This window comes from Wallemia ichthyophaga (genome assembly GCF_000400465.1).
Source record: "Wallemia ichthyophaga EXF-994 unplaced genomic scaffold scaffold10, whole genome shotgun sequence".
NCBI lineage: Eukaryota > Fungi > Basidiomycota > Wallemiomycetes > Wallemiales > Wallemiaceae > Wallemia > Wallemia ichthyophaga.
In genome coordinates, this window is record NW_008806283.1 from 26,803 (window position 1) to 51,500 (window position 24,698).

A 24,698-nucleotide genomic window follows, 5' to 3' on the forward strand; every position below is an offset into this window, starting at 1 on the left:
TTGAATCGTGACGGTGACTAGCTGGCTGACTGGCATGTCAGAAATAACAAATCTAAATTCTTTAATAAAGGTGGATAGTGATGGCGGTGTTTTGTGTCCCAATTTAGACGATATACACGCTTTACTCCAATCAAGATTTCGCGTAGATCTCCCTTTCACGAAGCTAGGATCATCTACGCTGATATCTGTAAATCCCTTGAAGCAGCTTCAATCTTACAACGCTCAATCTCAAATTGAGTATAAGCAGAACACTTATCTCCCTAGCCACTCTATTCTTCAGCCACACGCCTATGATTTGGCTAGCAGGGTTTTACTATCCTTGAAGCGCAAAGGTGTCAGCCAGGCTGTTATTTATGAGTGGGTGGTAGTTTTTGGCTGTTGGTTGTTGCGTATTCTGACTCCTCTTCAAGTGGTCTCGCTGGTTCTGGTAAATCATACAACAAATCGCTCATAACCAATCAACTTCTATTTCTATCCAATAACTCTTTAGGATCTAATCAGCTGATTGAAAAGATTAATTCTCTCCACACTATCATCAGCTCGTTCGGTAATGCTAAGACTAGCCTCTCTTCAAATGCCACCAGGCATTCCCTTCTCCACGAACTACAATTCTCTAAAGCTGCGAAACTTATTGGCTCTAAATCCCTCCTTTTCAACCTTGACAAATCTAGAATTGGTCATTTGGCTCCTGATGAGCGCTCGTTCCACGTCTTCTATCAGTTCCTCGCAGGTGCTCCACCCAACCTCCAAGAACTCTATGACTTACAAGATCCAAGCTCATACGCTATGTTAGCTTCCAGTGGCTGCTTCAAACTCCCCTTTGGCCCTTTCTCTGATGACCACGCTGGCTATAACGCTCTCTATGATGCTTTCATTACTCTGGGTTTCAGGCAAAAACATATAAACTCTATTTGGAGCGTGATTGTCGCTATTCTAACTCTTTCTAATATTGAATTCATCGATACTGAATCGAGAGACTCTTCTGCCACCGTTCTGTCAACCCATGAACTTCAACTTGTGGCCCATTTACTCGGCATTGAGCCAGATGAACTCGAGGTTTTACTCGTCAATAGAAGCTTCTATGTAAAGAAAGACATAAGTACCCACCTCCTTGACTCAGCCGGTGCTGTACGCCAACGCGATCACCTCATCCAAGATCTTTATGCTATTTTATTCACTTATATCATTGAATCTGGCAATCACAAGCTCGTTAATGACAAAAGTGCCTTGCAGATTCTTCAATTAGATATTCCTGGTTTTAACAGCAAATCACCCACAAATTCAATCATGTCGAGACATTCATACCCACTCATCAACTCACAAACGTGCAATTTCAACGATTTCACTATCAACTACTCTTCTGAACTCGTCAATGCTTATTTGATGAGAAGAGTGTTCGATGATAGCAATTCTTACAATGGTATCCAAATCAACGATGGTTTGCAATTTCTTGATAAGTACCATGATGCTACTACCAGCGACGCTCTCCATTTGTTACGTGGCTCTCCCACTTTTCCCACTTCTCATCCTCCTCCAGGGAAGCCTTTGGGTGTCTTAGGGCTCCTCAACCAGTCAGGAAGGCAGATTATGAGTGGAGCGCTGCTTGAGAATAGAGCTGACGATGCATTTATCGCCTCATTAAACAATAACTTCCACTCTCATAAAGCATATGAATTCAATCCACCAGGATATGGCAACCCACCCACTTCACAATTCACCATTAATCACTGGGGAGGAAGTGTTAGCTACGAGGTGCATGAGTTCATCCACCGCGATCAAGATAGGTTGGATCCGATGATAGTATCAACTCTTCGCTCATCGAGTAATTCATTCATCAGCAAACTGTTTAGTGGTCCCTCCATTTCCATCAAGATGCATCCAGTTGACGAGGAGACAATAGCAGACTCACAAATCTCCACTGCACCATTGAGGGAAGTGTCTTCAATAAGCCATCCCGTCGATGGAGGACTATCGCAATCAACTCAGCACCAACTCAGCAGCCACGACATACACCCCGTCTCCACCCAGCTCGATTCGACGTATGGCGGCATACTGAATGCCTTTGACAAATGTCAGATGTGGAGTGTTCTCTCACTCCGTCCGAACGACAGTGGCTCAGCGAATGCCATCGACAAGCGCAGACTGCGCTGGCAGCTGGAGCGATTGCGAGTGGGCGACATTGTTGAACGTAGGCGCTCCGACTACGTTTCTCACTACCCCTTCGAAACATTTTGCACACGCTATATTTCAGGCGAGGCGGTGGATGATCCAGACATCGCTAGAGTGGCTGCACAGACGTATCTCACTGAGAACGATTTCGGCGAAGGGCTCGATTATGCACTGGGCAATGAGTGCGTGTGGCTTAGTTACGCTGCGTGGAAGATACTCGAGGATGGAATACGCGAAGGGGAGCATGACTACGACTATGAGGAGGAGGAAGAGGACGGGCGTGATAGCTTTGGCGAAGCGCCCAAGGAAATGGCAGTCGATCCTCACTCCCACTCCAACACGCGCGCTTCAACTAACTTTGTCCCGATGAATGCGGCCGTTACTCCAAACACACCTCAAACTCCGCACGATGCGGACGGCTACGCATACCCCTTCCCCCAAAGCGGCTATGCGCCCGTCGACGAGCACACGCCGTCGTACGCGAAGCAGGAGTTCGCAGACGCCCAGACGCCCGGGCTGCAGTATGAGTGGGGAAGCGATAAAGGGGAGACTATGAGCGAAAAGAGCGACAAGTCTGGCGCAGATTCCTTCGTCGCACACCGTCAACACGACGTCCAGAAAGCGCCGCGCAGCCCTTCGAGACGCTTCTGGGTAAAGCTCGTCTGGGCGTTTACCTGGTTCGTCCCGTCGCTCCTCCTAACGCATGTGGGCAGGATGAAGCGTCCGGATGTGCGTTTTGCATGGCGCGAGAAACTCACTCTGTGTATGCTCATCGCACTTTTTTGCGGCGCTGTCCTCTTCTATATTATCGGCTTCGGGAAGGTCCTCTGCCCTAATTATAACAAGGCGTGGAGTGATGGCCAGCTAGGATCGCATGCGTCAGACGATGACTTCTGGGTTGGTATCCAGGGTTCAGGTAGGTGCAGAAGGTACTAAGCTAAACTCGCTCAACTAACTCAAACCCTCCTCAGTCTACGATATCTCCGACTTCTGGAGGACTAAACACTCGGACATAGAGTCACGCCCTGTTACATCGGAACAGATGAAGCAGCTCGGCGGGCGCGACCTCACTGATTACTTCCCTCCACCACTCGAATGGGCTTGCGAGGGTCTGACGGATGGTGACATACCCAACTACGATCCCGGAAGCAGACTACTTGCCGTCCCAACTGCCGACCATAGCTCAGGAACCGAGTACGAACTCAATGAAGACTCAGCACTCCAGTCGTCCACCTGGTACCCCGATAACTTCCTTCCCAAGATGAAACCCATGTACAAGGGTTTGTTTGTGATTCAGAAGGAGGACGTACAGGAGGACGGCTTTAAGCGTGACAAGCAGAAGGCTATGTATGACGGCGGGGTTTACGACCTAAGTGCATACCTCTCCACCGTCAAGTACTACTCTTCGACGAATGATGCTGTGCAATTCATGGACGAGAGCGTCACCGATCTTTTCAAGGAGAAAGCGGGGCAGGATATTACGAAGGAGCTCAACGAGGTGTTGGACGGCATGGACAACACGCGCGCCGATCAGCACAAACAGTGTCTTAAGCGCAGGTACTATCTCGGCGACGTTGATTTCAGAGACACGCCCAGATGTCAGGCGCAGAACTACATCCTGCTCTCCTTCACCGTATTTCTCTGTTGCATTCTCCTTGTCAAGTTCCTAGCGGCGCTCCAGCTCGGCAGCAAGCGCAAACCGGAGCCACAGGACAAATTTGTTATATGTCAGGTGCGTGTGGTTTGTGCGTTATGCACCGTGCATTTTGCTAACATATACATAGGTTCCCGCTTACACTGAAGGTGAGGATTCGCTGAAGAAGACGATCGACAGCTTGGCCGGGTTGGAGTATGACGACAAGCGCAAACTCATCCTCGTAGTGTGTGACGGCAACATTATTGGTGGTGGGAACGACAGAACAACACCGCGCATAGTTCTCGATATATTCGGTGTCGATCCTGAAATCGACCCTGAGCCACTGATGCTTAAGTCTCTCGGCGAGGGCGGCAAGCAGATGAATTACGGCAAGGTGTATTCGGGGTTATATGAGTACGAGGGGCATGTTGTACCCTTTATGGTGGTTGTCAAGGTCGGTAAGCCTACCGAGCGGTCCAGACCAGGCAACAGAGGGAAGCGTGATTCACAGATTCTCGTGATGCGCTATCTTAACAGGGTGCACTTCAGCGCACCTATGTATCCACTCGAGCTGGAGATGATGCACCAAATGAAAAACGTCATCGGGATCGATCCGAGCTTCTACGAATACATACTCATGGTGGACGCAGATACATCCGTCACGCCAGAATCGGTCAATCGACTGGTTGCACGATGCGTTGACGACAGCGCGATTATCGGGATTTGCGGTGAGACGAGGTTGGACAACGAGGAGCAAAGTTGGTGGACTATGATACAGGTGTATGAGTACTTTATTTCCCACCATCTAGCCAAGGCGTTCGAAAGTCTGTTCAGTACTGTCACATGTCTTCCAGGGTGTTTCTCTATGTATCGCATTCGCACTGACGATAAAGGAAAGCCGCTGATCATCTCGACGCGTGTGATAGAGGACTATGCGGAGAACAACGTGGATACCTTGCACAAAAAGAATTTGCTCTCACTCGGTGAAGATCGTTACTTGACTACTATCATGCTCAAGTATTTCTCTGCATTCAAGATGAAATTCACCCAGGACGCTATTGCTCACACTGCAGCACCTGAGTCTTGGTCTATCCTTATGTCACAGAGACGTCGGTGGATCAACTCGACAGTACATAACTTTACTGAACTCATTAACCTTCCTGATATTTGCGGGTTCCTTTGCTTCAGTATGCGCTTTATCGTCATCATTGATCTTATCTCGACCATTCTATTGCCGGCAACCGTCGTTTATCTCGTCTACCTGATCACGATTGTCGCTTTGGGTCAAGGACCGTTCCCCATTATCACGATAATCATGTTAGCTGTGAGTGAATAGTTGGAGGTGATGATGGCATTACCTTCTCACTTTAACACCTGATCAACTTCTAACACTCCTCAGGCCACGTACGGCTTCCAAATCGTCATCTTCCTCCTCAAGCGCGAGTGGCAGTATGTAGGCTGGATGATCATCTACCTGCTCAGCTACCCCCTGTGGTCTTTCTACCTGCCGCTGTACTCGTTCTGGCATTTCGACGACTTCGGATGGGGTACGACGCGCGTTGTGATCGGTGAGAAAGGGTCGACCAAGATCGTCGCTACTGACGAAGAACCCTTCGACGAGTCGCAACTCCCTCTCAAGACATTCTCCGACTACGAAACAGAGCTGTACACTAAGACAGGCGGCACTAACCCCTTTTCCGACAGCCGCGGCATGGCTTCTACTATTAGTGACTTCCAGTTCCCACCGCCACACGCAAGTATGCATATGGGCGGTGGTGGGGGTGCGATGAGTGCGATGAACGGGATGAACGCCCGTTCTAACACTCCTGCTTATACCAACGCCGGCGATATGCCGCGCCCATACTCAACTTACTCCCTCGCTACCAACAACCTCGCTCCGAACATGCCGCACATGCAGAACATGCCGAACAATCCGTATGGAGCAGCGTCGGCGTACAACCCCACCATGAGCCACATGAGCATGGGCATGGGAATGGGAATGGGTATGAATCCTTATCAGTCAATGTACGGTATTAGCGAGGCGCAGCTGCTGCCACACGCACAGATGCACGCACATACACAAGATCAAGATAACTCGCCACACTCCAATTCAGCTGCTTCCAGACCTCCCTCTATGTTCTCGGGCGCGGGGCAGGCTGCATCGGACTTCGGTGCGAGCGTTGCTCCCAATCCCATCTCCGACCCCTCGGACGAACAGATTGTCCTCGCTCTCAGACAGTACCTCGCTACTACTCCCCTCATGCAGGTCACGAAACGCACCGCAAGAGATCATGTAGCTAAGCGCTTCCCTAATGCCGACGTGGAGGCTAGGAGAGACACTATCAATCACTCTATTGACGCTATTCTCGAAGGTAGAATTTGATTTAGGTGTTATTAATTACTACACTTTGCACAGAATAATTTAATATTATCATTATAACGGTAAAACAGTAAAAACTCGAACACTCGAACACTTTCGCTCATCATCACTTCCTGAACAATATTTTCGATCAATTTTACTCCCTCGCACCTTTCTCACGACTTTACTCACTAACTCACGCTTAAAACGAACACTTGATTATTTATATCATGCATAGCATTATTCCTTTCTCAGCCACCTCGGTGTTTTTAAGAGTCTAACTAGCCTAATTAGTCTAATAATACTAACCAGTTTAGCTTTAGTTATTTCAGCTTTATCGTGCAAGTTCAACCCTGCTAACCACTGATGATCTAGAGTTTCACATGTTTCACCAGTACTCCCTTCAGTCTATCCTGCTCATTGAATTCTAAGCAATCGAAACCCAATGTAGTAAACGACTAACAGATGGAAGGTTTTATCTCTCAAAAGACCCAAGCTCGTTGTTTATAGTTTGCAATCGCCCACCAACATACAATGCCAATCCTTCCATAATCGTCCACGGGATGTAATGGCTTACAATTATGAAGGTTTCCGTATCTGTATTCGTTTTAATTCGTTATAATCCCATTGGAAAAACTCATAAAGGCGCATCGACGTTTGTTTCACAGTGCCGGAAACGCTTCAACTTATCGTAAAGGTGATGCCTTAGTCTGGTATGAAAGGATGCCAAAACAGCGCTGCCGCTATAGTTGGATCAATATTAGGGGCACCTCATAGATCAATTTATGCCTTTCGATAAAAATCAACCTGAGACCTATGGAAGGTAAGCCTTCTGAATAAGAGCTTTTTACATAATGATGGATTTTGAGAGAAACACAACTAAGAAACGAGGAATAAAAAACTGATATTACAGTGCTTGTATATAAGACTCAAACAGTATCTTTATCTTCCTTTTTGCTTAGGAAAATTTGCGCAAATTACATAAAACACTAAGCTACAAAAGACAAGCTACACATGACCTCATTAAAACTTCGTCTTTTTTATCTCTCTTCGTCATCAAGATGCTTGCTGTTGATGGCGGCTTGTAATTTGCTGTTGGGATGCTCAACAAATCGGATGGGGTGTTTGTGGTGAGTAATAAAAAGTCCTTGGACCTGTTCGGCATCTCCAGCGCACAATTATGGAGGTAAAAACCAGCTCAAAAAGCCATTCGAGCCAGTAGTGAAAATTTTCAGACTACTCACTCCTCCTTTCAGTCGAAATATTTCTCTCGTCTTACTTCGAGATATCCGAAATGAAGCGTACGGGACCCAATCCCAAATCATTCAGCTATTTGCACTGATAGTGTGCAACACTCCGCCCGTATATGATGACGTTCGCCCATTACAAGGTGGTTATAATATAACCGCTGATAACAGCAGCGACAGAACGAAATTATACACATTTATTACGCAGATGGACAAGTTTATGATCTTCAAGTACGTAAATGACCAGCCTAGCTTTGCAATGGTACGAAGAGCTGCCCGAGTCGGTCAGAACGCAAGATTACTTCTGGGTGAAGATGAGAGGTAAAATGATGAATCGCTTCACGTTGTTTGACATTGGTACCAGACCTTCTGCTTGGAAGAAACGTCTACTTAACAGGAAATTTAACGTTGATGGCTCGTTGCTTGACACAGTATCAGAAACAAGGGATGAGCACTATACATTCGTTCCCAGGCATAGGCAAACAGAGTTTGCAAGTTGTTTCATCCAATACTGTAGCTTGTCTTAAGTTTTTTTTTTTTTCTCTGTTGATGTTCTTATTAAAGTGTATGAATACATGGTAAATCCTATAAACGCTGAATATTGACCCCAAACAACATCCCTGCTCTCCTCAAAAGTGAAATTATGACGTAAGCAACAACAAGCTGCAGGGTGTAGAGCACCTTCCTCACCCAACTTTCATTCTCCTCTTCATTGTAATGCTTGATGTCGAGAGCGTATGTGATCTCCAAATCGTCAGTGTCACGCGAGTCAGTGACAGTCCACTCGCGCATAAATTCATCCTCCAGCTCACTCAGCTCCTCTATAAGGTTTGAGTTTTTCTCTATAGCTGCAATCACAGGCTCAGCGAGATCTGGTGAGCCCAAGAGTACGCTAGAGTGAATACGCTCTGTACCGCCTTCGATTAGCTTTGGCTTGCGCTTCACTGGCATTAAGGTTGTTAATTTGGATGTGTAGGGGTTGTGTGGTGGCTGGATTGCGTATCTGAATACAGGCATCGCGAGCTGTTCCATCAACACCTCTTTATTGAGAGAAATTAGTGGGTTTATTTGACTCTATGAAGGTGTTAGTTTCTGTTTATGCTATATACCCGTACTATGCTCACAGCGATCCACATTCTGCTTATATCAGATAATTCTTTCATCGAGTATGATCCGCCAATATCACCACTACTGCCTGTGAACCATACTTGCTTGCATTTCTGACCCATATCTTCACTCCCCCTCAACAACTCCAGCCGGAGTTCGCGCTGATTGGCGCGGTTTTCGTTGAGAGCCATAGCGTGATAGCAGTGTTGGATGCGTTGGCCGAGGAGCGCATCCGGAAGACCGAAGTAGCTTTCTGGCCGGGTTATAATGGAATTGAATTTGGAAGTGATGCTGTTTGTTCATGAGATATGAACTCGAACATTGAGTTCAACCCACCCTGGCAGACTCGGGGAGGGTTTCACAGTGCAATCAAACAGTGCTAAGCATCTGATTACCGTTGAGTTAGACTGGAGTAAGACGAAATCCTCAACGACCCACTTTATGATAAATTGTTGCTCCAGGTGGCGTGTATTGGATGGTGATGATAGCAGCCATGGCTTGAGCACCTCCTCAGCCTCTGAGGCCACCTTCCCACCCCTCTTGCGCTCAAAGAAGGCCTTTAAAATTGGGAAAAAGCGTCTGAGCTGGTCTCGCGGAAGAATGCCAATTTCGTTGATAACAGCGGCGAGAATGCGAGCAACATATGCACCTTTGCTATATCCTAAAAGAAAGATCTCATCTTTGCCGTCTTCACTGTAATTCATGCAGAGAAATGCATAGAGCTCGAATAAGCAATTTGAGAAGGATTGATAAGCTACTCCGAGGAGCTGTGAGAGGAGAGAGGAGCTGAAGTGAGCCGTTCTATATTGGGCATATTGCATTACTGATGGCTGAGTGCGTTTATCGATTGTCTCAATTGATCGGAGAAGGTGGACAATGTTGGAATGATTGGGTGTGCTGGTGGAGTCATCCCAGGACCCATCTATACATACAATAAGCCTGTGCATTTGGTGGCAGTGGGTTATAAGGGAGTGTATGATATTCATACGCGTTTGAGAGGATTGCGCCGGATTTAGAAAGTTAATTTCATAATTTAGAAGAGATTTACTGTATAATTTAAATGCAGCTCACAATAACAGGTGTTGCTTAGAATTTATCCCACTCGGCAGTCAATACTCAAGGTAGTGATGACAGTGAAAATATTCAGAATACCCTAAACGACTTCTCTAATCTCCAAAATCTTGTTCATTTGGTGTAAAAGTGTGACAACAGTAGCCACGTTAGAATGTCTTGGACCGCTCCAGGACACTCTCTCATATCTTACTTTTGAGATCAAAACGAGCTGTACCTCTGGTATGCTGTATGGCTTGCATTCCATTCTAATTGGAAGAGTATTCGAAGTAGTCAAAGAACTTTATAGCGTGTTTAATGTAATATAAGTTTTCAGTTTTTACGAGTAATCAAAATTTCACCAAGAGTTAGTGAGGAATGGTTGTTATTTATGAGGGTGATTCACTGTGTTGCTTTAGGGGGTAAGATCCATTCAACAGAGAATCAAAAAGCTAGTCAACCAATTTGATCATATGCTCACACACTCTAATCAGCACGCTCATGTTTTACCCAAACAAAGAAATCGCGATCGACGGAGAGAATTTTAAGGACAAGGCAGTCGTAGTGATTGGAGTTAATGCAGGTGTGTCTATGCGTTCAAGCTTAGAAGTAGTCCATTCAACGAGCACACGAGCACAGGCTTAGGATTCGCCAATGCAAATACCTAGTCCAAAGAGGCGTAAAGAGGTTAGTGATTGGATTTCGCTCACTCGATAAGGCACATAAAGCGCGTGACGGGGCTGCTTGAGCTGAATAAGCAGACACACCCCTCATCATCGGTTCAAGTATGGCAAATCGACCTGGCTTCTCTCGATTTAGTAAAAGCGTTCTGCGATAAATGGCTGGGTCAAGTGGAAGAGCAGAAAGCAATCGATTTAATTTTCGCTAATGCGGGTCTGGCAGCGTTCAGCGCCAACCAATCAACCTGAGAAGATAGCCTCGGAATGACCTATCAGGTGGCGTTTAAGCTTCTATGCTCTTTTTGACACGTCTCCGGTCAGTATGATGGACTAAGCCACTTCGTTATCATACTCTCCCTCCTCCCCGCTCTCAGCTTGGCAAGTGACCCGCGAGTGGTGATGACTGGAGCGGCGGGGAGCAAGTTGGCCACCATTCCAGATCCACCGTGTAATAATCCATGCACTCCCCTGAAAGATACATACGCGATTGGATCAACCATCTGGAATGCAGTTCGGTTATATGCTGATACAAAACTGGGTGGGTGTTGAGAGGTTGATTATAGCTTCTCTAAAGCAACCCAAGTAATTGCAATGATTATTACGTATACAGGAAAGACTCAGAGTGCATCACAATGCTGCGTACAGGAAGATTTTTATCGCAGTTTATAATCCAGGCTTGGTGGTGGGTAAGAGATTTCTCCAAGATGTCTTGAATGCTTACAAATGCGTTGTACAAGACAATCATCATCGACAAAAGTCAAGACAGCGCTGCGTGGCTTTTCACAGCACCAATCAACTTTATCTTCAACACGTTGGCGATAGACACAGAGAGAGGCATGAGACCGGGACTGTATCTGGCGAGTACGCCCGCAGAAGCGCTCCCACTTGGCTGCTACTGGAATGAGAATGGCGAGGTGGAGTATGTCAATAACCAGCATGAGGACGAGGAGTCAAGGAGGTGAGTGAGGAGATTTAGGTGGTGAATGGGAGCTCATCCTGTACAAAGGAGGTGTTATGAGAGGCTGATGCTTGATGGGAAGCTGGAACAAGATGTTTTAGCTTTAGAAGAGGATAAGACAACGAGATGATGAATGATGAGATAATGAGATGATGAAACATGCATATATGTAAAACTGAACGTGACATTATGAGTATTTGACGGATAAGAGCCTGCATTCAGAATGAATTCAGCATGTGAAAAAAGCACGTGAAAAAGCACCTGAAAAACACCTGAAAAACACATGATGATGACTAAATCAAGTGGGTAAATGTAAAGCCTCAACATACATAAGCGCTTGTATGTGCTATAGTCGATGAGCATGCACATACTCAACAACATACTCATACTCATACTCGCCACGACAGCGTCGGCGTGGACGACGAAATACAAGGAATACATCCACAGTCCATCGTCGCGCACAGTAACGCCGCAGAGCGTATATGGGATAGAGTGAGATATGCGAGCGAGCAAGCGAATAGACTGACAAAGCCATCACAGAGGCAATGTCACCAACCCACTCGGAATTCTCGGGGGTGAGGGCGCCGCAACACTTTCAGGGGTGAATAGTACGATAGTAGTAGATTTCGGCTATATCACAGCCGGGCTGCTATCGTTCAACTATACAGCCGATTCGGCGAATCAGACGGTCGGCGTAGCATTTTCCGAGTCAAGCTACTACGCGACGCAGTCGAGCGACATGTCGATAGGGCTGAATGGGGAGGTAGATGGGTCGTTGCGAGTGGAGCTCAATGGGACCAACGGCACGCAAGAGCAGTGGACAGCGGACGATCTGCATCTTCGAGGAGCGTACCGGTATGCGACGCTATTCATGGCCACGCCAGGTACAGTAGAGGTGAGCGGCCTATCGAACCAATTCACAGCTGCGCCGCAAGTCGATGAGGACAAGCTGCGCGAGTACTCCGGGTATTTCTACAGCGACGACGCGCTCCTCAACCGCATATGGTATGCCGCCGCATACACGAACCAGCTGTCGACAATCGGCGCGGGGACATCGCGCAACACCACCACCACGCCAACATCCAACTGGAACAACAGCGAGCTGATAACTCCACTTTCCCCCTCCGATAGCGTGCTCGTCGACGGCGCTAAACGCGACCGCACTGAGTGGCCAGGCGACTTTGCTACGGCCATACCACCCACGTTCCTCGCGAACAACAGGGATGGATTGGGGATGGAAGCGCTGCGCAACTCACTCCGCGCGCTTTATTCGCAGGTCAGCGCCGAGGGCATGCTCCCGTACGCAGGGCCACCGCTGCTGAAGGGGCCGCAGTCGTACACGTACCACCTGTGGACGCTGAGTGCGACATACGCGTACTGGAAGCACAGCGGGGACGATGATTTCGTGAAGGGATTATGGGACGTGTTTGGTCGCGGCGTGGACCTCGCGCTGGAGGATGTGGAGCGGGGCGCAAACAAAACGGGGTTGCTGGATGTACCCGAAAGCGCTTCGTCGTCGTGGGGACGCAGTCCGACCGCGGGACACGACCTCACTGCGAATGCCAATCTGTACCATGCGCTGGAGTGCGCGGGGAAGCTGGCGCGCGCTCAACAGGACGGACGAGGCAATGCAGTGGGAAGAGCACATGGAGCCGCTCAGCAACGCTATCAACACCCATCTGTGGGACGAGGAGACGGGGCTGTATATGGACAACGACACGGAGGCTGGTCACTCGCTCTATCCTCAGGACGGCAATGCTGTAGCTGTGCTGTATGGCGTCGCTGATGCAGACAGAGCACAGACAGTGAGCTCGGCATTGAAACAGCGCTGGAATGACCACGGTGCCGTCTCCCCAGAAGGCCTAAGCGCCATCTCGCCCTTCGTGTCGGGATTGGAGGTGTCCGCACACGTGCAGGCTGGTGAGTGGCTTGTGTGCTCATTTGCAGTGCTAACACCACAACCACCCGCAGGAAACATAACCAACGCACTCGAATTGATTAGGCTGGAATGGGGATATATGCTCAGCGCCTTCTCCAACTCGACGCTGATTGAAGGTTTCTACCACGACGGGACACTGCATTACCCGTTCTACGGCTCGCTCGACAGCTACATCTCACACGCGCACGCATGGTCGACTACACCACTAGCCACGCTCACGCAGGAGGTGGCTGGGCTGAGAATAGGCGATAATCTCACGCGGTGGGAGTACGCGCCGCAGAACACTGACCTCGAGTTTGTAGAGACAGGCTTCGCGGTGCAAGGGGGAGAGATCAGGGCTAGAATGAGAGGCGGTGGTGGAGTGGTAGCGTATGAGCTGCAGGCGCCTCAAGGGACCAGCGGGTCGATTAGGGTGCCTGTTGCGGACAATGGCACTGTCTCAGTCGACGGAAAGAGAGCGAATGGTGAACGCGGCAACGGGAAAATGCTGCTGGAGGATATTCAAGGGGACGGACAGGTGATGGAGATTGTGGTGGCTGACATGGGCAATTTTGCAGCCAATTGGTCTAAGCAGACGGATCCAACGCGGGAGGAGAGTGATGCGTTTGCGTGAAGGCTGATAGTGTAAATGATGAATATAAATGATGAAGAATATAAATGGAATATAAATGATGAATATAAATGGATAAATGGATAAATGGATAAATGGATAAATACATGAAATAGTCCACGCGAGTCAAATTGTATGGCCACAGGCTAGCACAGGCAGGAGGAGGAGGAGGAGAGAAATAAAAAGAGTAAAGGTCTAGAGCCCACCTGCTACGCCTAGAAATACAAATTAAGAAAAAAGTTGGAATTGAAAATATGACGCCTTGTTCAAAAAAACTTTGCCCGATTCACAATTCTTGCTCAGCGACCGTCAAGAAGGTGAGTAGGAATGGTGAATAATTGCGCATAAATTAAGAAAACCCGTAGAATGCCTGGTGTCAGCCATCAACACAAGTATTCAGAGTATCTCGTCGTTGGACGCAGACTTCCGACCGAAGTCGATCCAACGCCAAAGCTCTACAGAATGAGAATATTTGCACCAAATGAGGTCGTTGCAAAGTCACGTTTCTGGTACTTTGTTGGACAGTACAGAAAGATGAAGAAGGGTACTGGTGAGATTGTTTCTCTCAACGTGATCAGCGAGAAGAAGCCACTCAAGCCAAAGAACTTTGGTATCTGGTTGAGATACGATTCACGTTCTGGTATCCACAACATGTACAAGGAGTTCCGCGAATTGTCACGTGTTGACGCTGTTCAAGCTCTTTACCAGGACATGGCTGCCAGACACAGAGCTCGTTTCCGTTCTGTACAAATTCTCCGTGTTGCTGAGATCGAGAAGACTGAGGACATTCGTAGACCGTGAGTTTGGTGTTTGACACTTTAAAACTGAGTACTTAACAACTTTTACAGATACATCCGTCAACTCCTCACTAAGAACCTCAAGTTCCCACTCCCTCACAACAGAAACAAGAACTACAGATCTTCATTCCAAGCTAAGCGTCCTTCCACCTTCGCTTAAGCCATGTGTTTGCGCTGTTGCGGTCAAGGGCAAGTCTTTTGTGAACTGGTTAATATTACTTTGAATCGAATTAGTTTGCAGGGGTTATGTTAGTGTGAAGGGTGTGCATTAGAGGTTTAAAGATTTGTGTAACGTGCATTTATGTACTGTTCTGAGACAAGTATGAAAAACTTGAATTTCAAATATTATAGCACATTCAATATAAACTCAATCATCACAAAACATGTCTGTAACATATGTATATGGATGTAACAAAAGATAGCAAGCCATAGACAGTCTGCAGAAGTACACAAGCACCCCGTTAAACCTTGAAAGCACGAGACTTACGACGACCACGGGCGATTTCTTCCTTCTTACCCTTGGAGATGGTGTATGGCTTCTTGTGCTTGTGAGGACCGAAGCCGAAGTGGCGGTTAGCCTCTCTAGCCGTCTTCTTACCACGGAGGAGGATAACGTTTGAGCCAGTTGGAGCTCTAAGGGCGAGTTGGTCGAGAGTGAGGCATTCACCACCAGCAGCTTCAATACGAGCGCGCGCAGTCTTAGTGAATCTGAGAGCTGCGATTGAGAGCTTAGGAATTTCAAGCATACGGTTGTCATCGGTGACAGGGCCAACGTTGACAATGGTAGCACCTTGCTTGGCTTGTGGGTAGTTCTTGCTCAAGTAAGCCAACTTTGAGATTGAAAGTGGTGGCTTGTTGACCTTGGACATGAAGAGACGACGGAGAACAACCTTGTTGAACTGGCTGTCTGTGCGGCGTGCAAGGAAGCGGAAGAGACGGACAAGCAAGAGGAGGTATGGATCCTCGCTCTTTGGCGCTGAACGCTTGCCCGACTTGACGTGGTGACGGCGGATATCAACACCCACTGGATTTTGTTAATCAGAGTGCTTTACTCTTAATATTCCACTCACTCTTCCTATTTTATGCTTGACAAGGCGAAGAGAGAAGTATGTCAGATTTGCGAGTAGGATGCGAGTTGAAAAAATTAATATTTATCCTAGGATTTTTAGTAGTGAGGGGGCTTCAAAAAAACAAGGGAATTAAGAATAATTGGCTTGATTTGTTTGTGCCCTGGTTTAGCCATTTGAACCACCTATCCACCTCACAGCGACTACCATCACCGCATGTCTAAACGCGGCTCAGATACACAGGCACTCACGGCTAAGCGTGTCAGGAGCGATGAAATGGAGCAGCAACTGGGTTTAGACGAGTCACACACCCACCAAGTTGCTCTCTCCAAGAAGCACGACGACGACAACGCGCTGATTAGAAGCGTACACCGCACATCCAAGCTATCGGCGCCTATTATAAAGCTCGATGGGTGTCACACCGGTGAAATAACCTCGGTTAAATTCGACATGACTGGAAACACAATAGTCGCAGCTTCTGCAGACAAGTCAGTCAGCCTATGGAGGACATACACGGATAATGCAAACTACGGGTACATTCCACATGCACACAAGGATGCTATTACCTCTCTAGTCCTCTCACATACTTCACCCTCCGATCCACTCATCCTCACCGCCTCAGCTGATTCCACGATTGGTGTGTGGCAGGCTTCGACGGGAAAGCTGGTGAGGAGGCTGAGAGGGCACAGCGACGTCGTCAACGTACTCGCCGTATCCAGAAACAACCTCCTTGCTAGTGCTGGTGACGATAACAAAGTGTTTATATGGCAATTAGACGGCGATGACGGTAACGGTGATAGAACACCACCTAAACACCCCGTTCATACCATTACCTGGAACGCTCCCGTTATTGCGCTTGAATGGTCAGACGATGATTCGACGCTGTACATTGGCGGGTTGGATAACCAGATACATGTGAGTGTGAAACGCCTAAAATGAGTGTAACTCACCTGACTCACCTTCTCGAGGCTCACAACCTCTCCTCCCACTCCACACTCTTCTCACTCACCGGTCACACAGACACAGTCACCTTCCTACGCCACTCACCTTGCTCGCAACACCTGATATCCTGCTCGAATGACTCGTCAGTGCGTATCTGGGACGTTAAGCCTTTCACAAGCGACCCTACCAGACAATATAGAGTGCTGCACGGTGCTGTGTCCTCGTTCGAGGGTGTGTACTCTCAGCCGGCGTGGAGTGCAGATGGAACACGCGTAGCTGTTGGTAGTGCTGACCGCACTGTCACTGTGTGGAATGTAGAATCTGGCGATATCCTTTATAAGGTGGGTGTAATGCTTTGTTGCGCGTGTTGCGTTTGCTAACCCTCTGCTATAGCTACCCGGACACACTGGCACCGTTGGCGCTGTCGATATTCACCCAACCGACCCTGTCATTGTCTCTGGCGGGAAGGATTGCAGGATGTTTCTGGGCGAGTTGATGAGCTGATGAATGGTGTCTCATGTGGTATACGTGGTATACTGCGTACTGTCAACGTCAATGTGAATGTAAATGTAATTTATTGCGTTATTGCGTTATTGCGTTATTGACTTGTGCTTTCTACTATTTCTTCTTTCTGCTTACATCATCACGTGACTCGAGTGGTGATACGAACAACATGCACTCGAGACATCTGTGTGTGTATGTGTTTTCCTTCTTGTGTACCTCTGCATAATTCTGCGTACTTTTGTGTCCACTCAACGTCACTTCTACGTACCTTTACCTCTGCAACTTTGGTACACCCAACTTCACTCTCTACTTGCACTTATTCACTCATCTCATCTTCAACTTGATCATGTATATGTACTACTTGAGTCTTGTTTCTTGGTCAATCAACAGAAACGGATTAAATATTTTACTTGAATTGAAAAAGCTAGAAAGGGTGGGTTGGGTTAGTTGGAGATTAACGACTTGTAACAAATTTTCGTTTCTTGCATTTATTCATTTTTCACACTACCATCTAATCGCGCATTGGGGAAGGGGAGTAGCGACGAGGAGGAGGAGAGCGACTGAAGCGGCGTGGAGGAGGAGAACGTCTGGCATAACCACCGCGTGGAGGAGGGGATCTAGAGCGAGGTCTACCGTAACCACCTGCACGTGGTGGTGGTGGCGAGTAGTCGCGGTAGCGTCTTGGTGGGGGAGAGCGTGAATAGCGGCGTCTGGGTGGTGGGCTGCGTCTGGAGCCTGAACCTCTCCAGTCATCGCGGTCGTAGTAACCACGACGAGGAGGAGGACGAGGAGGAGGACCACCACGGTATCCACCACCACCACCGCGTGGAGGAGGGCGATCGAAGCGACGGTCGTCGAAGCCTGTCAAGAGGGTAAATTAGTGGGTTACCCAGAATAAAGACCTAACACACGTTTAACACCCATATATTGACCAGGAGTTGGAGAGTGTGGACGCTTAGTTGCACTAAAGTCAACGCGAATGTTACGACCGTGAATTTCAACGCCATTTAAAGCTTGAATGCACTTGTCTGCGTCTTCGATTGAGGCCATTTTAATGAAACCAAAGCCACGAGAGCGATCAGAGCGTTGGTCGTATACGATTGTAACCTTGTCCACTCTACCAAATCGATTGAATTCATCTTCTAAATCGATTTCACGTGTTCTAATCGATAAACCGAACACACCAAGTGTTTCGTTAGGTTCTGGTGGGTTTTCATTGCGGCGACGTGGTGGAGGTGGGGAAGGGCGTGGAGGAGGGGATGGAGAGCGTGGTGGAGAGCGTGGAAGATGTGGTGACTGTGGCTGTGGATTTTGAGTACCTGGAGCGCCCTGAGTGCCTGGATTATCCTCTTGCTTAGACTCCTCCCAGCCATTCTGAGTATCATCACCCTTGAACCCCCAGCCATCATCATCCTCATTGTTCTCCTGCTTTAAACCCCAACCAGCATCCTCCGCTTGATTTTCTCCCTTGAACTCTTCACGTATTTCAGTGTCAGCCATTTAGTAGATGATGGTGGTTAGTGAGTAAGAAGGGAATACATATTAAATAAAATAAAATTGAAAAATGAATAAAAATATATAATTATATCTGACAGCTGTCTTGAGCTTATTCTTCTTGGAATTGTCTTCATCTCCTTCATCTCCAACCACCACGACCGACACCACGGCTTTGCCAAATTAAAATGCCATTTGGTAAATCAACAAATGAGAATTTTATATATGGAATGTTTAATTTCCAAGGGGAAGTTGACGATGAATTGAGTTTTAATTGTGGGGATATTATTTATATTATAGAGACAGACGAGGAATTTAAAGATGGTTGGTGGATTGGTAAATGCGAAAATGGTAATCAAGGTTTATTTCCTGAATCTTATACTTGTTGGTCTAAACCTATTGCCCCCGGTGTTGCTCCTGTTTCTGCCGTGGCCTCTGCGGCTTCCGTGACTGCCGTGGCTGATCAGGAACACCCAAAACAACCCCCACAACACACTCCCATCAATTCAACCATGTCTCAAATCGAAGACGCTATAAACGACATCTCTACCAACCACCCTGACAATGAAAATCTTCTCGCTCCAATCGTTGAATCTACTAACTCAAACACTTCCTCACAAATCACCCTGGATCACTCTGACAACGAAGATGATCCCATTAACGCAAATGCACGCTCCCTATTGGCGAAGAAGAACCTTAACCCTCCCACTTCCCTCCAATTCGGTAGCGATAGTGATGAAAATTTGACTCCTACTCATTCCCCTATTACTGATAATAATGAGCAATCAACTCCAAATCCTCCTTTTCAACCAGAAAATTCTTTTAACTCTTACAACTCAAACCAATCTCCTACTCCACCCTCTCCAAACACCGCAGACATCCCCAACTGGTCCCTCGACAACGTCCTTCATTGGGCTAAGCACAAAAATTTCGACGATTACATATGTGAAAAACTTCTTCAACACGACATCTCCGGTGATGTTCTCCTCCAATTGGACACTGACTCCCTCAAAGAAATTGACATACTTGCTTTCGGTAAGCGTGTTAAACTTGCAAATGCTATTAAAGATTTGCGCATTTTAGCCGGTTTGGATCAGGGTGTTGATAACCATAAACGTGGTAGTGAGACATCCAAGTCATCTGGTCATAACCAAACACCAATTAGCAACATCAACACCAGCAGCATCAACAACGCCCCATCTGACCCTCCTACTGCTGTCACAACCTCGCTACCCTCCCCACACTCTCAACCCGGGTTATCTCGCACCGCCTCAGCCACAAATTCCCTCCGAAGAGCTTTTAGTGGTCATAATTACAACTCAACTAACTCGCCCTCCTCAGCTACCTCACCCACCATCCAATCCCCTCTATCTCCTCGCACTCCCTCCCTCCGCAAACGCACTTCAGACTCCTCCGCCTTTTTCGGCGTCGGCAGTAAAGGCAACCCACGCAAACCTGCTCCTCGCTACAGTGGTGCCAGTAACGAGACTGAAAAGAGTGACAAGGAGGGTTGGTCAGCTGCCCGACTACTCGGATCAAAACGTTCATTGCGCAATATTAACGGCGGTGGTCGTCCTAGCACCTCGCCGCAACCGCAGCAATCCCAACCACAATCCTCATTCGCCAACAGAGTGTCTTTATCTACTGACAATGCAAACACAAACACAAACACAAACGCAGACACTCGAAGGAGTGTAGTAGACCTCACCCACTTCCAATCTCGGGACGGTACAGCCCTACAAAAAATAGGCGGGTGCGACTGCAAAGGGTGGTTAAAAAAGAGGGGGGAGAGGTATGGGTGGAAGATGCGCTACTTTGTTTTGAAAGGCTCGCAACTCTTCTACCTCAAGAACGAGAACGATACGCAATTGAAGGGCTTCATTCAGTTAAACGGCTTCAAGGTGCTCGCCGACGAATCTAACTCCTCCCGCCACCAATTCGCTTTCAAAATATCTCACGAACGTGAACGTGACACGCACCATTTTGCAAGTGAGGAGAAAAGCGTGACGAGAGAGTGGATGAATGCGCTCATGAAAGCCAGTATAGTGAGAGATATAGGAGGTGAGAGATGTGTTATGAGAGGCTTGCTATTTTCGTTACTAACGCCCTACTCCAGCTCCCGTCGTTAGTAGCTGCACTATCCCTACTATCCCTCTGGATAAAGCGCAGACTATGTTTCCTCCACCCCGCCCTCCTTCGCCCACTTCTAGAGAGAGAGTGCAGAGAGCGAATGCACGCGATAATCCTGACAGCCTCTCGCCGCAAGATGCACAGGTACTTATGGCCGGTGCGTCTGAGGGCGGTACTCAGGGTGGTAGTCACGGCAGTCATACTCGCGCTGGCGCTACTCACCCCTCTCACTCATCCCCCACTTACGAAAAGAAGCGCACTACCTCTTCTTCCTTTGGTAACCTGTCGAGCAGCTTCGGAAATGAGGATCGAGACAAGGATTTTTAGTTTGATTGAGTGAGTGAAAGAGTGCTTGCGATGGTATAATCTTCTGCCGTGTTAGCGCTGTTTCTTTTTCTCACTTGCTATGCTTCTTGCTTCCTGCTTCTCATCTCCGTGCTTGCTCACTCACTGGCCCGCATAGTGTACTATCTATACCCCCCCCCACATTCTCTATTCATTTCCTAGCCAGCTCAAGTTCAATATTTATGTTACATACTTTAATTCCATGTCTTACGCCTTATAAGTTATTATTCTCACACATATCACAACTCGCAACTCAAACGTGAATGGCGCTCATTCGGAGAGTGGTATGGGGCGTCTCGCATACCTACATAAATACACTCTTTCATTTTCACTTTGAGCTTTATCATTCTGAGCTGTGATATCACCAAGTGACTCAACACTCATACTCATCAGTGTCAACTTTTCATAATAGGCGATATTGTACATTACAAACTAACTTTACTATGCGATATGCTGCGATTGATTGCTGGGGAGGGAAAGATTGCGATGCGATTGTGATTGTGATTGTGATTGTGATTGTGAATGCGATTGTGAATACGACTGCGACTCAATAAGGCTATAATCCTTATCACTACTCCCCTTGGCACACATTTCGGGCTTCCTGGGCAAATGCAACTGACTTAATTCTTCAGTCTTGATCTGCGAGATGTGGGGCAGGGAGCTTCTCCTAAGCCTGAGGCCCATTCCTAGCGCCTCAAGTATATCGGCCTGGATGAAGAAGAGTGCGAAAGCAATGATTCCGATACTGCCAAAGAGCTCTTCATTTCTCGCCTCGTTGTGCGTTCCCGGCGCTAAAGTTTTGATGTGAAGCGCAATAGATATAAAAGAGTAGAAAAGAAAGAGCAAGAGACGCGCAGCAAGTTGAATGTTTACAGTCCAGCTCGTCTGGAGTAGACCGCGCTGAGCAGCGCGCATCCGACACAGCAGAAACGTAAGCCATACCGCTACAACGAGGACGAGAACCATGAGAACGAGTGATACGCTTACGGAAGCATAAAGAAGTTTATTCGGCGGTCGTATGCTAGCATACAGTGGTGTGCGTATCAAGATGGATGAATGGGTGATTGTCTCTACTAGAAACGCAATCACGAATGGAATGCCAAGTAAGTATGGTATCATTACTAACACCCTCGAATCAGCCCAGTAGAAGTAATGTGATACTCGCGTAGATAAGGCTATATTTGTTGACACCCAGAATTTCATTACTACCATTAAAGTCGTACTGGCATTCATCACCATTCCTGGTAGTCTTGATACGGCATTTGTTATTTCTAGTCCTGTCGGCGGATCGGGGTCGTAGATATGCCCCGTCCATAGAAGCACCGCGTCCATCCATAGTGTGACGCAGAAAACAAAGTAGAAATTCAGTACGACGGCGTGTTTCTTGACATTGCGGGATGATAGCGTGAAAATGAATAGGAATAGATGTAGTGCACTGCCTGTGACTAGGAGTGAATAGTATGCCCGCAGTTGCGACTTTGAGGCAAGTGGCGGAATAGAATCTCCGTCCATGTGCTATAGCATGGAGTTTGGTGTTGTGTGTAATGTGTTGATGGGTGTGTATCTGTACAAGTTTCTTAATGCGCAATGAATTTATCTAGCGAGTGAAAAATGTATTACACGATATTAATCTCAGACACGATCAGCCCTTGGCGGTGAAGAGAGCTGCGGATATCTAAGGCTGCAGATAATCTGCACATGAATTTCATCGTGGATGATATCGGATGTATTTATACTTTGTCTTTTGCCCTGTTTGCACTGAGACACCTTTACCGGATGCTATGGATGAATGCTTTCAATGCTTTTTAGCGTGGATTTATTTTTAAATATAATAGCTTAAGGTATATTAAATAAGCCTGCTTGATTACTTTCCTAAGAAGTACACCAACGCGATCTGGTCAATGCGAATACCGATGCGGATATCAATTAAAATCTCCACTTAGCTTCTCCTTAGAATTTGCAGCATCTGCGGCAGCAGCAGCATAATTGATAATCTTCCACTGCCCTTCAGTCCAAAACAGCCCAATACAACCTAATACACCCTTATACTAGTAATAATCAATCGCTTTATAATTTATTACAACTAATCATCCACACTAAGCACTTCTGCTCCAGTCGGCTCTCTCCGCTCAGCTGCACTGACAAATCGGTCAAGTTCCGTGATTGTATATATAAGCGACGACAAACGAAATCGTCTTACAACACCTCCAATATGACTGATAGACAACTATACAACACTAAGAACCTCCTCGAGCACCCAGAATTCAGAATACTCAAAGAAAAGCCTGCCAAAGGCACTGGAAGAAATATAGCGCTCACATATGACGTTGATCATGTTAACAAGTTCGTCGAGAAGCCTCGATTTGATCCTGCACCAGGCCAAGTAGAAGTTAATGTTCGAGCGACTGGAATATGTGGATCGTGAGTGGTTTTACTGCCAATTTTCCCACCTAACACCAACACGTCATAAGTGATGTGCACTTTTCGCAGCATGGCCACATCGGCGATATGGTTGTGCGTTGCATTTGTGGTGCGGGACACGAGTCAAGTGGTAAATATATCATTACTTTGGCGCGTTTTGGCTTATCGTGCGCACAGGTGAGGTCACCAGAGTCGGGCAAGGTGTTACAGAATGGAAGGCGGGCGATAGAGTAGCAATCGAAGCGGGCATCCCCTGTGGTAATTGTGAATTCTGTAAAGTAGGTCTCAGTCAGTTGATATCGACGTATCTGACCAACTCAACAGCTTGGAAGATACAACGCGTGCCAGAACGACATCTTTTTCAGCACACCGCCACACTTCGGTACAATGAGCCGCTATCACTTGCATCCAGCTGCGTGGCTACACAGGCTACCAGACTCGGTTTCGTTCGAAGAGGGTGCGCTCTGCGAACCGCTAACGGTCGCTATGGCCGGTATCTACCGCAGTGGATTGCGGTTAGGTGATGGCGTAGTCATCTGTGGAGCTGGACCTATTGGTTGGTCGGATATCTTCAACAGTAGCCAATCTAACAATTTACATAGGTCTGGTTACCCTCTTAGCAGCAAAAGCTGCCGGATCCATTCCAATAATCACCGATCTATCCCAATCACGTCTCGACTTCGCTAAGAAACTCGTCCCATCCGTCAAGACAGTCCTCATTGAGAGAGGTCAGACACCAAAAGACATTGCGCAGAAAATCAAAGAGGAAGCTGGTATGCCTCTCACCCTGGCATTGGAGTGTACGGGTGTTGAGAGCAGCGTTCACGCCGCTATCTTTTCCATGACGTTTGGTGGAAAGGTGTTCATCATCGGTGTGGGCAAAGACATACAGTCGATTCCATTCATGCATCTCTCCGCTAATGAAATCGACATCCAATTTCAATATCGTTACGCTAATCAATATCCACGTGCTATTCGCTGCGTCGCTGAAGGCATGATCGACCTCAAGCCACTTGTGACGCACAGATTCGACCTCGAGGATGCCATGGATGCCTTCGATACCGCCGCTGATCCTAAAAGTGGCGCTATCAAGGTTCAGGTCCTGGACTAAACGGAGGATTTCTTGTATGATTTAGAATTCATGATTAAATTTTTTAAAATTGGAGTGATCAGTGTGTTGATAGAACACGTTTGCTTGCAAGCAACAATTATGTCATGTATTAAGGTATAGGTAAGTAGTGCG

General features: G+C 47.4%; 12 protein-coding genes across 12 annotated transcripts; 8 read left to right on the forward strand and 4 right to left on the reverse strand.

Moving 5' to 3' along the window:
* Nucleotides 1-34: 34 nt before the first annotated feature.
* Nucleotides 35-6,188, forward strand: J056_000443 (Chitin synthase 6; the record flags this gene model as incomplete). The annotated part of the gene is made up of 5 exons (XM_009270071.1): nucleotides 35-357; nucleotides 411-3,085; nucleotides 3,141-3,901; nucleotides 3,954-5,129; nucleotides 5,205-6,188. The coding sequence occupies 5 exons, from the start codon at nucleotides 35-37 to the stop codon at nucleotides 6,186-6,188; spliced, it is 5,919 nt and encodes a 1,972-aa protein (XP_009268346.1).
* Nucleotides 6,189-7,996: 1,808 nt separating this feature from the next.
* On the reverse strand, nucleotides 7,997-9,465 carry J056_000444 (uncharacterized protein; the record flags this gene model as incomplete). The annotated part of the gene is made up of 4 exons (XM_009270072.1): nucleotides 7,997-8,485; nucleotides 8,536-8,809; nucleotides 8,855-8,905; nucleotides 8,957-9,465. 4 exons carry the CDS (start codon nucleotides 9,463-9,465, stop codon nucleotides 7,997-7,999), a joined length of 1,323 nt encoding a protein of 440 aa, XP_009268347.1.
* Nucleotides 9,466-10,222: 757 nt separating this feature from the next.
* Nucleotides 10,223-10,497, forward strand: J056_000445 (uncharacterized protein; the record flags this gene model as incomplete). The annotated part of the gene is made up of 2 exons (XM_009270073.1): nucleotides 10,223-10,255; nucleotides 10,297-10,497. 2 exons carry the CDS (start codon nucleotides 10,223-10,225, stop codon nucleotides 10,495-10,497), a joined length of 234 nt encoding a protein of 77 aa, XP_009268348.1.
* A 464-nt stretch (nucleotides 10,498-10,961) lies between these two features.
* Nucleotides 10,962-11,336, forward strand: J056_000446 (uncharacterized protein; the record flags this gene model as incomplete). Its single annotated transcript, XM_009270074.1, has 2 exons — nucleotides 10,962-11,206; nucleotides 11,255-11,336. 2 exons carry the CDS (start codon nucleotides 10,962-10,964, stop codon nucleotides 11,334-11,336), a joined length of 327 nt encoding a protein of 108 aa, XP_009268349.1.
* Nucleotides 11,337-11,561: 225 nt separating this feature from the next.
* J056_000447 (uncharacterized protein) lies at nucleotides 11,562-13,758 on the forward strand (the record flags this gene model as incomplete). The annotated part of the gene is made up of 4 exons (XM_009270075.1): nucleotides 11,562-11,698; nucleotides 11,747-12,790; nucleotides 12,822-13,126; nucleotides 13,178-13,758. 4 exons carry the CDS (start codon nucleotides 11,562-11,564, stop codon nucleotides 13,756-13,758), a joined length of 2,067 nt encoding a protein of 688 aa, XP_009268350.1.
* A 363-nt stretch (nucleotides 13,759-14,121) lies between these two features.
* On the forward strand, nucleotides 14,122-14,712 carry J056_000448 (60S ribosomal protein L20-B; the record flags this gene model as incomplete). Its single annotated transcript, XM_009270076.1, has 2 exons — nucleotides 14,122-14,552; nucleotides 14,604-14,712. The coding sequence occupies 2 exons, from the start codon at nucleotides 14,122-14,124 to the stop codon at nucleotides 14,710-14,712; spliced, it is 540 nt and encodes a 179-aa protein (XP_009268351.1).
* Nucleotides 14,713-15,013: 301 nt separating this feature from the next.
* On the reverse strand, nucleotides 15,014-15,421 carry J056_000449 (60S ribosomal protein L18-B; the record flags this gene model as incomplete). Its single annotated transcript, XM_009270077.1, has 1 exon — nucleotides 15,014-15,421. One exon carries the CDS (start codon nucleotides 15,419-15,421, stop codon nucleotides 15,014-15,016), a length of 408 nt encoding a protein of 135 aa, XP_009268352.1.
* Nucleotides 15,422-15,835: 414 nt separating this feature from the next.
* On the forward strand, nucleotides 15,836-17,065 carry J056_000450 (U5 small nuclear ribonucleoprotein 40 kDa protein; the record flags this gene model as incomplete). Its single annotated transcript, XM_009270078.1, has 3 exons — nucleotides 15,836-16,534; nucleotides 16,588-16,902; nucleotides 16,955-17,065. 3 exons carry the CDS (start codon nucleotides 15,836-15,838, stop codon nucleotides 17,063-17,065), a joined length of 1,125 nt encoding a protein of 374 aa, XP_009268353.1.
* Nucleotides 17,066-17,576: 511 nt separating this feature from the next.
* Nucleotides 17,577-18,565, reverse strand: J056_000451 (Transformer-2 protein-like protein beta; the record flags this gene model as incomplete). The annotated part of the gene is made up of 2 exons (XM_009270079.1): nucleotides 17,577-17,926; nucleotides 17,977-18,565. The coding sequence occupies 2 exons, from the start codon at nucleotides 18,563-18,565 to the stop codon at nucleotides 17,577-17,579; spliced, it is 939 nt and encodes a 312-aa protein (XP_009268354.1).
* A 182-nt stretch (nucleotides 18,566-18,747) lies between these two features.
* On the forward strand, nucleotides 18,748-21,016 carry J056_000452 (Protein BOB1; the record flags this gene model as incomplete). The annotated part of the gene is made up of 2 exons (XM_009270080.1): nucleotides 18,748-20,620; nucleotides 20,676-21,016. 2 exons carry the CDS (start codon nucleotides 18,748-18,750, stop codon nucleotides 21,014-21,016), a joined length of 2,214 nt encoding a protein of 737 aa, XP_009268355.1.
* A 459-nt stretch (nucleotides 21,017-21,475) lies between these two features.
* On the reverse strand, nucleotides 21,476-22,546 carry J056_000453 (uncharacterized protein; the record flags this gene model as incomplete). Its single annotated transcript, XM_009270081.1, has 1 exon — nucleotides 21,476-22,546. One exon carries the CDS (start codon nucleotides 22,544-22,546, stop codon nucleotides 21,476-21,478), a length of 1,071 nt encoding a protein of 356 aa, XP_009268356.1.
* Nucleotides 22,547-23,246: 700 nt separating this feature from the next.
* Nucleotides 23,247-24,566, forward strand: J056_000454 (Sorbitol dehydrogenase; the record flags this gene model as incomplete). Its single annotated transcript, XM_009270082.1, has 5 exons — nucleotides 23,247-23,455; nucleotides 23,506-23,585; nucleotides 23,633-23,733; nucleotides 23,780-24,011; nucleotides 24,058-24,566. The coding sequence occupies 5 exons, from the start codon at nucleotides 23,247-23,249 to the stop codon at nucleotides 24,564-24,566; spliced, it is 1,131 nt and encodes a 376-aa protein (XP_009268357.1).
* Nucleotides 24,567-24,698: the final 132 nt, after the last annotated feature.